This window comes from Trichechus manatus, unplaced genomic scaffold (assembly GCF_000243295.1).
Source record: "Trichechus manatus latirostris isolate Lorelei unplaced genomic scaffold, TriManLat1.0 scaffold00073, whole genome shotgun sequence".
NCBI lineage: Eukaryota > Metazoa > Chordata > Mammalia > Sirenia > Trichechidae > Trichechus > Trichechus manatus.
The window spans coordinates 6287870-6300476 of NW_004444009.1; the positions used below are offsets into that span (position 1 = coordinate 6287870).

General features: G+C 43.0%; 1 protein-coding gene across 1 annotated transcript in view; it reads right to left on the reverse strand.

Moving 5' to 3' along the window:
• The window catches only part of PTGFRN (prostaglandin F2 receptor inhibitor), a 96780-nt gene that overhangs the window by 49142 nt on the left and 35031 nt on the right, over positions 1–12607 (reverse strand). The window contains exons 2-3 of the mRNA XM_023734880.1: positions 4441–4809; positions 530–943 (exon numbers count right to left, since the gene is read on the reverse strand). Coding sequence (XP_023590648.1) covers positions 530–943; positions 4441–4809 — 783 coding nt within the window. The remainder of the gene's footprint in view (positions 1–529; positions 944–4440; positions 4810–12607) is intronic.

The following is a 12607-nucleotide window of genomic DNA, read 5'->3' on the forward strand; positions in this document are numbered from 1 at the left end:
GGAGAGTGTTGACATGTCGTGGGGTTGTTAACCAATGTCATAAAACAATATGTGTACTGACTGTTTAATGAGAAACTATTTGTTCTGTAAACATTCATCTAAACTACAATAAAAAAAATTTAAAAAAAAAAAGAGATTCAGGAAACTCCAAACAGATAAAGCTAAGAGAACACTCCAGAACAGGGTGTGGGCACCTCCACCCAAAGTCCCTCTGACCACCAGGCCTGACCATATTCTGGCTGCGGGACTATGGTACTTAATCTTTTAGTGAAGGAACTGTCTTAGTATTATGTGTTATGCTGTAGCTCCCATGGAAACCAATTCAGATAAAAAGCAGCTACAAAGCAAAACTGTAAGTGTATACAGTCCAAAACAAATGCACCCCTTGCTATACTACCAATACTACCCTCTCCTTCCAACAGGAAGGCTTCACATGAGGAGCAGAAATAATTCTTGTCAGAAAAGGATGGGATCCTATGGCCTAGTTCAAAAAATAAGAGTCTAAAATACGTACTTTCCAGAAACTTACCTGTTGGCTGGATCACCACAGTGGCGACATCTACTGTTTTTTCTTGAATTTCTTGCCAGGTACTCTGCTCTCCGATCCACTCACTGACAACACACTTGTACAAACCCTGGTCTGCAGACACAGCCCGGGATACAGAGAGGCGGTAAACATCACTCCCCACCGTGTCCAGGCGCACGTCTCCGCTATTGTAGCGCTGCTCGAACCCCAGGCCAGGCCGGAACCTCCTCTCATGGGTCAGGGCAAGGATACTCCGCCGGGCGGAGGCGCGGTGCACCTCCCACAGCACCGAGAGGTGCGTGTGCAGCTGCGAGGCGGTGGAGGCTGCACAGCGTAGCTCAAAGGGCTCGCCCTCCCGCAGGCTCAGGGCTGGGGAGGGCTGCGGGCTGGCGCTCACGTGCAGAGCGTCAGCCAACACTGTGGGGAGAAAACAGAGCTGCTTTAGCTACACGGTCCACGGTCGGACCCGAGGCAGCAAGTACTGGCCACTTTCTGGGACTTTCTGGCCTGAATCATGACTGTTGCTGTGACCAGAGAATTTTCTCCTCTCCTTCCCTGTTCTAATGCCCAGATGGGTATATTTTCCCATTTTGATTCACAGATCATCGCAAATGACTTTCTGACTTAACAAAGAAAAATAAAATGTAATAAAAAAAGGAGGCTCTAATAAAACCCCCTGTGGTGCAAACAGTTAACATGCTGGCTGCTAACCAAAATGTTGGAGGTTGGAGTCCACCCAGGGTCCCCTCCAAAGAAGGGCCTGGCAATCTACTTCCGAAAAATCAGCCATTGAAAATCCTATGGAGCACAGTTCTACTCTAACACACATGGATGGGGTCGCCACGAGTGGGAGTTGACTCCATGGCAACTGGTTTACTATTGGTTAGAACTGGGTAGTGAAAATGCCCTGTTATCTATGGCTTGGGGATATGTTCCTGTCATCCTTAGGCAAGTTACTCTGCCTCAGTTTCCTCATTTCTAAAAATAGGATGACAACTGAACCTACTTCATGGGGTTGATGTGAGGGTTAAACGAGTTAATAACAACAGAAAGTGACTAGAACAGTGCCTGGCACTTAGAAATCACTGTAAAATAATTGGCAATATTATCAAACACCCCTTTGGTTAGGACACAGGGCTAGAGTAGGGAGGCTGCAGAATCTGGAAATGTTCAGTTCAGCCAGCAAGATCCACAGTGGGGAAAGGCTGGGATGAGCTGCCTGTGGCTTGAGGTCTGGGAAATGCCCAAGAATGACGGAAGATGACCAGAGAGTATCCGTGGGATAGGAATGTGCCAGAGAAAGCTGAAACCTGAGCTTGTCCGTCTCTTAGGACCTACTGGAAGAGGGCTCAGGGCTTCTGCAGAGTCTACAAAAAGAAGGCCAGAGACCAAGGAGTAATGGTGAGTGCTATTTAGGAAAAGAAGCTATATACAATGGGCACTGGAACTCTGGCAACAAGAGAGAGGCCTCTGCCAAGGGGCAGGGAAAATCTATCAGGCTATTGTATGGCCCGGAGCCCTCGTGGCACAGTAGTTAAGAGTTCGGCTGCTAACCAAAAGGTCGGCAGTTCAAATCCACCAGCCGCTCCTTGGAAACCCTATGGGGCAGTTCTACTCTGTCCTATAGGGTCGCTATAAGTCAGAATCAACTCGACAGCAACGGATTTGCTTTTTGGTATTCTACGGGACATCACTATTCATCATCTCTTTGGACTTCCCTCCAATCCCACTCTCAGAAACTAACTTAGTGTTCTTGAGTTAGTTAGGGATGACTCTGGATAACATAAAAGTCTACATCTTTAGAAGGAACAAAGACTCATCTCTTTTACAAAAGGAATATGATGACATCCTAGTACACAAATCAGTTGTGAGTTTGGCTAACATGACTCAGTTCCCAAGGCCAGCTCATCCCTCAGTGCATGGATAAACAGCTACAAGACCGGTGAAGCTGCACACCAGGAAGAACCTGGACGACACGGCCCCCGCTGGAGACTGCCTGAGCAGCCAGCCAGTTTCATTTGGTCATCCATTTGCTTTCTTGACCCAAGGAGAGCAACCTCTTACTCCTGCCTTCCAAAGGCTGGAGAAGAAACAAAAAGATACTGGGGGAAATTTTCCTGCTGCCCTCTGACTCTTCAAGATGAGAATTATAAGGGGAGACAAGGGTGAGTATGACCTAACAGATCTATAAACCAACCAGTTGCCATCGAGCTGATTCCAACTTATGGCGACCTCATGTGTGTCAGAGTAGAACGGTACTCCATAGGGTTTTCAATGGCTGATTTTTCTGAAGCAGATCACTAGGCCTTTCTTCTGAGGTGCCTCCGGGTAGACTTGAACCTCCAGTATTTTGATGAGTAGACAGGCATGTCAACTGTTTGCACCACCCAGGGACTCCAATGAAGACACAACATCTCTTTTATGAATACAAACGCAAGGATGTCTCATGGGACTTCAACATATATACACATACATATATATATGTACATATACTTGAGATTTTCTATAGGAATAAGTAATGGAAGACGTAGAAAATTCATGTTTTAATACCTACATAATGGATATATAGCTGTTATCTCTCCTCATGAGCCTAATGAAGGACCAGTATCTGACATATGGTATCTACGTCTATAAATCACTACAAAAGGAATGAATGACTGGGTCAACTCCTCTTTTTACATCATCATACATAGCTTCTACTTTTCTGATCTTAAAATACATTCTTACTCTGACTTAAATCCTCTTTGGAGCAAGACAGATTACAAATAAATGCATAATTAAGTAATAATAATAACAATAATAATGTTTCTATTTTGTTAACCCCAAACTAAAATCATTTGTTCCAGCTCTCTTCCTAATTAGTCGTGCGATTTTAGGCAAGTAATTAACCTACGCTCTTCCACTTCCTCACGTGTAAATTAAGGAAATATCCTGACCTATCTTCTTCATTGGGTTCAGATAATTGAATGTGTGAGTAAATCTAAAGGGACTTGGAAAATGAAAAAAAGAAAAATCATTCCAGATATATAAGAAACGAAAAACCAAACCAGTTGTCAAGTTGATTCCGACTCATGGTGACCCCAAGTGTGTCAAAGTAGAACTGTGCTCCACAGTGTTTTCAATGGCCATGATCTTTCAAAAGTAGATCACCAGGACTTTCTTCCAAGGTGCCTCTGGGTGGATTCGAACCGCCAACCTTTTGGCTAGTAGCCCAGTACTTAACCTTTTGTGCCACATAAGGTGTGATTATTTACACAGCCAAGTCAATTTTGTGTTCCATCATAAGCTAGCAGTGACCACATCATTCTTTCTCTATATATAACCCATAACAACTTCTGGTACAAATGGGTACTTAAGTCAGGAAGAGCAGAAAGAAAAACATGAGCTATGAAGTATCTGTTATTCCCATAAACCTGAACATCATCATCATGATCATCAACTTCTTGTCACCAACCTTCTTTGAGTCCTCACTATGGCACTGTTGTAAGGCTTTACACATATTAACTCACTTAGTCCTCACTGCCTTTGAGGTAGGTACTATTTTACAAACAAGGAAATTGAGGCATAGAGGGGTTATGTAACATGTCCACAACCACTTGGCTGACAAGTGGACAGTCCAGGAATTGGACTAATTGAGAGCAGGCAACCTGGCTCCAGAGCTGGGCTCTGCACCACCACACCTGCTGGCTCCAACTAACCACCCACAGGATAGCTCAGACCATACCGACCATGGAGTAAATAAATGACTCTCTGAGGCCACTGGGCCCATCCTCCACCTTTAGTCGGTAAGATACTATTACTCCATTGGACAGATGAGGGAACAGAGCCTCAGAGTCCTTGATAAAGTCACCTATAGCCAAGTGGCAGAGGAAGGTCTGACCTCCTGGAATAATGACCCCATGTGAGGACTGTACCTTTAACCTGGACTGTGTCCTCATAGTTGCCCTGGACGGTGGCATCTGTGCTGGGAGTTGAACACTTGTAGCGGCCTTCATCTGAGGGCTGGACATTCCTTATGTGGAGCTCCACGGCATCATTGGCTGTCCGCCTCAACAGGATCTCACCCCTCTGCAGCCGCTCCCGGTACAGCTGGGCTGGGAAGCCCGCCTCCCAGGTGCTCGCGAGCTCCACGAAGCTGCTCCCCAAGGACGAGAAGCTCCAGTCAAAGTTCTGCTCGCTGGGGCCATCATAGTCGCTGACATTGCAGGGGATGACTAGTTCAGTTCCCACCACCCGGACAAGGCTCCCTGTAGGGACTCTCACCACACGCCCTCGACAAAGAGCTGCAACGACAAGAGATGAAAGGCTTTTACTTAGTTACAGAAGGACTTCCCAGTATCAATGTGGCAAGCCTGTGGATACTCATGCTCACAGGCACATGGCAGAAATGATGACATCTGAACTGCTGGGGGAAATGGCATCCTACCTGAGTAGGAAGCTGGAAGCTATACCCTCGGTGTTTCAAATACCAACCATGGTGGACAGGTTTCAGTGGAGCTTCCAGACTAAGACAGACTAGGAAGAAAGGCTTGGCCATTGCCATGGACTGAATTGTGTCCCCTAAAAATACCTGTCAACTTGGCAGGGTCATGATTCCTAGTACTGTATAATTGTGTACCATTTTGTAATCTGATGTGATTTCCTTATGTGCTGTAAATTTAATCACTGTGATCTAATAAGGTAGATTAGCAGCAGTTTTACTGACGAGGTATACAAGATTGGATAGTGTCTTAAACCAATCTCTTCTGAGATATAAAAGAGAGAAGCGAGCAGAGACACATGGGAACCTCATACCACTAAGAAAGCAGTGCCAGGAGCAGAGCGTGTCCTTTGGACCTGAGGTTCCTGTGCAGAGAAGCTCCCAGACCAAGGGAAAGATTGATGACACAGACCTTCCTCCAGAGCCAACAGAGAAAGCATTCCCTTGGAGCTGACGCCCTGAATTTGGACTTGTAGTCTACTAGACTGCGAGAGAATAAACTTCTCTTTGTTAAAGCCATCCATTTGTGGTATTTCTGTTACAGCAGCACTAGATGACTAAAGCAGCCATCTACTTCTGAAAATTAGCCAGTGAAAACCCTAAGGTTCACAACAGGATATTGTATGATATAGGGCTGAAAGATGAACCTTCCAGATTGGAAAATATTCAAAATACACAGTGGCCACAACAGTGGACTCAAGAATATCAATGATCACGAAGATGGCACAGGACTGGGCAATGTTTTGATCTGTTCTAATGGGATCACCATGAATCAGAGCCAATTAGATGGCAACTAACAATGACACCTGAGTCTATGAAGAAGGAGGTGGAGACCACCTCTAGACTATGAGCTGGGACTATTCCACTGAAATGAATGTCTCTCACACAACTAGTTTCCCAGAATTGACCGAGAGGAAGAAAAGTATTAAAAGTAAGGTGACCATAAAACCTACATACCTTCTTCCTTTCTGTTACTATTTAACATGCCATTCTCACTCAGTGTGATGTAGAAATATTTTAGGTTTTGACTGAAAGACGAGGACACAGCTAATCAAGTATTTACATTTCTGCCCACCCTATATCACCCCTCATCCGTAGAAACCATTCCCCGGGGCTCCTGAGACCTGATTTACAATGATGGATGCCAATTTTTAAATTCTAGAGCAGCCTGCTGATAAAATGATATAACTCCAGTTGCCTGACATTGCCTATAAATTAATTTTAAAATATGAAGACTCTACCAAGTATTAATCTTCTATTTTCTGGCTCATCTCCTTCTCTCTACTCTTCACCCTGATCTAAATTCAGAATGAGGATGAAGAAGCACAAAGAGAGCAAGTGCTGTGTCTGGCAGGTTGCTAGGCATTGTTAGGAATGCAGTGGCTTGCTGCTGGGGAACAGCCCAGTGGACAGAGCCAAGCGTTCCCTGGCATTCCCTTCCCCAGGAGCACACAAGTCACAGGGCCCTTAGGGACTGTCACCTGTGAATTTAGCCCTATAAGAAGTCTTGGGGCAGGAAAATTGGATGAATGGAAATGAGGAACCTGAGGTCAAGAAGGGGAGATTGTTGACACATCATGGGGATGGCAACCAATGTCACAAAACAATTTGTGTATTAATTGTTTAATGAGAAACTAATTTGCTCTGTAAACTTTCACCTTAAGCACAATTAAAAAAAAAAAAGAAGTCTTCATTGCCATGAACTTCAGCGCAATTTTGTTGTGCATTTACTACCTGTGTTTAGCATTTTAATTCAGATCAAATGAGCGTGTATGGCTCTTTCATGATGTTCAACGAACAGAAGCAATCCAGGAAAATGCCTGGGCTCTGAAACCAAGGAGAAATCTCTTAGTTTTGGTTTCTTTATCTCTAGAATGGCGGAGGAAGGACTCAATGAGTTAAATAAAATGCCTAGCTGAGCGTCTGCCATGTAGTAAGGGCTCAATAAAATGGGAACTTCCATTATTTATTTTTAATTTTTTTTTTTACCGTGGTTGTTTTTCACTGGTTTAATTCATGTTTTTCAAACTCTGGGTTGCCACCCATTAGTGGGTTGTGAAATAAATTTATAGGTTTTTACTGGTCTTTTATAAAATGAAATTAAACAGAATAGAAAATATCCCAGTACTTTGGACTTAATAAGGAGTAAATAGTGTTTCACTATTTAGAGTCAATACTGTTAGGTATACAAAAGTACGTGTATACCAGATTATGATGAAAAAATTATTATCTTAATTTGGGTCAGGGTCCAAAAAAAAGTTGAGAAACACTTTTTCCTCACCCATTATCATTTACTTTGAAAAGGAAAAAAGGAGGCAGCCATATTAGAGAAATAGTGATGGGGACAGTGTGGGTTCTGAGCGAGGGCTACCTGCCTTCACTCCTAGCCCAGCTGGGGGCAGCTCCAGAACTGATCTCCAGTTCCAGGAAAAGCTTCTAAATCCTAAATCACTCTCCTTAAAAATAAAATAAAATGACTGGTGCTGGTCACTCAGAATTATAGGTTACATTTCTCCTTAGAGCCAACCCCAAATACTGTCGAGTAGGGATGGACCCTGTTGCTACCTTGTTTCTAAGGCAGCTCAGTGCCTACAGGATGATGTTCATGACCTCAAACCCACCACTTCCGGCAAACACACAGCAGACCCACAGCTGCTACCCAGCTTCCTTTCCTTCCCGGTAACTGCCCTCACATGGAGTTTACCCTTCACCACGCCCCCCCCCCCGCCCCCTCAGTCCTAGGATGGGCAGCAGGACCCAAACGAGGCAATCAGAATCCTCCCAGCCCTTTTTTTTTTGAAGCTTCTAGGAAGGACACTTTCTCTCCATTTGGAATCAGGGTGCTCTGAAGACGATTTACTCTGAAGCTGCACGTGGACAGCCCTCCGCACCATGTACGGAAGCCATCAGCAGTAGAAGAGACGGAGGCCAACACGTGGACCAGAGACTTGGAGAGAATATGCGCTTATGGCATCATCTGAGCCCCTGGATCCAGCCACACCTTCTAAATCGTTCCGCGCATGCGCGCACACGACGCATGCCTCTTCCTCTGGACATTTAAGTGTCTTGCAATTCCACTCACCCCCACCTATGTTTTTTATTAAGCTAATTTCTGTCACTAGCAACTCAAAGGGCATCAACATAAGACCTAACCACCAAGCAGTGATCAACTTTCTGAAGCCATTATCACCACAGTTTGAAAAGGAAATATAGGTAATCTTTTTTACATTTAATTTTAGAGACAACCAGATAATTCTGAATCTCCCAGTAGAGTTTTTCACCCCGGTGGAGACCCTTAGGAGGCAACAAAACCTAGTGCTTAACCTCTTTGTTCCTTTGTCTCCTCACCTATGAAATGGAGACAATAGTTGCGTCCTCCCCTTAGGGCTGTGGTAAGGATTAAATGAGCTAATGCAGCTGTAGTGCTCACGGCAGTGCCCGGCACATGTTAAGGGTCTGCTGTTATCTATTACGCAAGCTGCCTCTAGAATAAATCTGATCCGTACTCACTCATCTTGCTTCCTTGGCAAGGTTTTCAAAGAACTTTCCTCATGTGTAAATCTTTTGAATTCCTGTCCCTTGTCAAGAAGTTGGCCAGGTTTGACAACCTGCCCGACAAGGTCTCTGGGCATTAGACTTCCTCTGCTGTAAGGTCTCCTTCGTTTGTTCTTAGTAATTGGAGCAGTGCAGCTCCTTGTCCTGTTTCTCCAATCCTTCTTATACATGGCTGCCAAAAGGATGTTTTTAACACACAAATCATGTCACTGCATTGATTGAAAGTCTTTAATGGCTCCTTACCACGTACAGGATAAAATCTATCCTCCAGAACATTTCTTACCACCCCCACTGCTATCACCCTGGTCCAAGCCTCCATCCCCTCACCTGGATTATTCCAAAGCTTCCTAACTGTTCTCTTGGCTTCCACTCTTGTCCCCTATTCTCAACACAGCAGTAATCTTTTCAAACCTTAGGTTAGGTTATATCATTACTCTGTTCAAAACCCTCCTATCAGTCCTATCTCACTGAGATTAAAAGCCAAAATACTTACAGTAGCCTCCCAGGCCTCACAGGATCAGAGGTCCCCTTAACTTCTCAGACCTCATCTCCTGCTCCTCTTTCACTGGGTTCCTCCGCTTTACTCTGGCCATGCTCTCTGCCTAGATATTTCCTTGAAAAAGCCAGACCCACTCCAACCTCAGGGCCTTTGCACATGTCCTCAGTCCAGAATACTCTGGCTCCTTCACCAGCCTCAGATCTTTATTCCAATGTTGCTTTCTTTGTGAGGCCTCTCTCCCCACCCTAAAACTACAAACCCCACATCCTCACCCCTGCCAAATTTTCTTCTCATTTATCATTAATATGCTCATGTGTATGTATTTATAGATTTTGAATATTATTTGTCTGTCTCTTCTCACTAGAATGTAAGTTCCATTTGAAAAGTGATTTTTGTCTGATTTGTTCGCTGCTGGATGCCAGTGCCTAGAACAGGGTCTGGAACATAGTACCAGTGAAACCAGTTGCTGTAGAGTCAGTTCTGACTCACGGCAATCCCATGTGTGTCAGAGTACAACTGTGCTCCATAGGGTTCAATGGCTAATTTTTCAGAAGTAGATCAGCAAGTCTTTCTTCTGAGGCAGCTTTGGATGGACTCCAATTTCCAGCCTTTCAGTTTTGCAGTCGAGCATGTTAACTGCTTACACCACTCAGGGATTCCCTTGTACACAGTAGTTGTTCAATAAGTATTTGCTGAATGAATGAGTAAATGACACACGAGACCATTCATGATCTGGCCTATGGTTGCCCGTCCAGCTTCATCTCCTGCCATTCTTCCACCTCCCCTCTCCCTCACCACCAGTATTTACACTCTAACAAAACAAACAATCCTTAGTTTCCTGAAAATGGCATGCTACCTTATGCTTCACTGCCTCTGCTATGTGCTTCCTTCCCCTGGAATGCCTTCCTAGCAATCTCCTCATCCTCTTGTAGGAGGCAGCTCCAGCACCACCTCCTCAATGAAGCCTTCCCCATCTCCCCTAGGATCACTTAGGCACTCTTCTCTCCACGTTCCAACTCAACCTGCAAAAGTACCTTCCACATCAGCTGTTATAGTGCCACTGGGAAAAGTAAAGCAGATATGAACAGATGCTTGAAAGATCAAATTCTAATCTGAAAAGATATAAACCTAAGCAGTGTCTTGCATGTAGAACTGGGATGTCCCCTCATCCCTGCAAATCAAGATTGAAAATTTTGGTAACAGAACTCAACTTGCCACCAGCAATCTGGTATTTAGCACAGATTTCCTTTAATATTGTTAAATAACAGCTAATGATATTTAAAAATAAATGTAACTTGTAAAAATTAAAACATGGCTCTTTTCAAATCAAAAAGAATATCTACATAGTCACACATTGCAAATTTTTGTCAAAACCTCTTGTTCCAACTGTTGATAACTGAGGGAAAAAGAGCAAATTTTCCTCTGGTTTTCCAAATTCTACCAGCATTTCAAATTAGCATCCCAAACACTTCTGAGGCTGAACTATATCAGCTTATCTCTCCATAAGAAAAAGTCTTTACTAAGTTACAATTTAAAGTTACAGCTTTGTTTGTTTTCAAGTGTCAATATAAGAAATCTTCATATGAAAAACATTTTATCAGCCTTAAAAGTACTGTTAAGGACACTACTGTGTTGTTCAATGACACAAGAAACCACGATAAAATTCCTTAAAATCTAGTACCAGGAAAAAAAAAATGCCTATTGATAGACGCTGTGTAATCTTTCTCCAGAAAACAAGAACTATATACATAGTTATCTCTTACACGTCAAACCATAGTCCAAGAGTACCTTGAACACTCAAGACATGGTAAGGGCACTTTAGCAACATCTTTGTACAGTGTATTAAGGCTTCTATGCCAAACCATTAGTAATTCCAATTACTATTTGGTCCAACAACATGTTGCAATGTCTGATTGATTAAAGACTCTTAGATAAGTCTCAGAACCCTCTACCTACCACTCCCATTGTCTCCCAACTCTCATTTAAAAAAATTTTGCCTAAACCTACAAAGAACAGAAAATGTAATGCAATTGTTACTAACGTCACCTCTCTTTTCTGTTATTCCAATGTTCAAGTCTCTTTTCCCCAACACATATAAAATTAATGTTTAAGCCATGGGTTCAAGGAAGTTCAGTACTACATATGATGGTCAACTGTAGCAACTATCCATAGTTTAAGTTTCTAGTAACTATCTCCTCCTTCTAACTCTACACCTCTCTCTGCCTTCCCTACTGCTTTTGTTCTTTTGATCCTTTACCCTTAATATTTTATTGCATGTGTACATGTATTTCATTGTAAATTGCCTCAAATAATTTTTGGAAGGGGGGAATGAGTAGGGTATAAAGTTCAAAAGACCACTAACTGAGATTTCTACTCCCAGGAGATTTTTGCTTTCTGTTATGATAAAGTAGCTTGTATTAGATCAACTTTCCCTCTGAGAACTACAAAAGATGGATAAAATTAAAAAATGAAAAACAAAAAAAACGCAACTAACTGAAGACACTGGTGAGTAATTAAGGTAGCCAGGCTCTGCAGGCCAAGATCACAGAAATACACTGAGGGAGGCCCAACATTGTTCACTGCTTTTTATCTTAAGACATCTGTCAGTTATTAAGAGGTATAGACCAATAATCCAATTAAAAAATGGGCAAAGGAAATGAACAGACACTTCACCAAAGAAGACATTCAAGTGGGTAACAGACACATGAAGAAATGCTCGTGATCACTAGCCATTAGAGAAAGGTAAATCAAAATTACAATGAGATATCACCTAACCCTGGTATTACTGGCACAAATCAAAAAAACAGAAAATAACAAATGTCAGAGAGGCTGTGGGGAGACTGGAACTCTTACGCACTGCTGGTGGAATGCAAAATGGTACAACCATTTCGGAAAACGATATGGCGCTTCTTTAGAAAGCTAGAAATAGAAATACCATATGATCCAGCAATCCCACTCCTAGGAATATATACTAGAGAAATAAGAACCGTCACGTGAATAGACATATACACTCATGTTCACTGCAGCATTGTTCACAATAGCAAAAAGATGGAAACAACCTAGATGCCCATCAACAGATGAATAGATAAACAAACTATAGTACATACACACAATGGAATACTATGAAACGATAAAGAACAATGATGAATCTGCGAAGCATCTCACAACATGGATGAATCTGGAGGGCGTTATGCTGAGTGAAATAAGTCAATCACAAAAGGACAAATATTGAATGAGACCACTACTATAAAAACTCATGAAAAGGTTTACACACACAAAGAAACAATCTTTGACGGTTACAAGGGAGGGGAGGGGTAGGGATGGAAAAACACTAAATAGACAATAGATACGTGGTGACTATGGTGAAGGGTAAGACAGTACACAACACCCGGGAAGCCAGCACAACTTGTACAAGGAAAGGTCATGGAAATTCCATGGACAAATCCAAACTCCCTTAGGGACTGAACTGCTGGGCTGAGGGCTGTGGGGACTATAGCTCAACTGGCACAACACAGTTTATAAAGAAAATGTTCTACATTCTACTTTG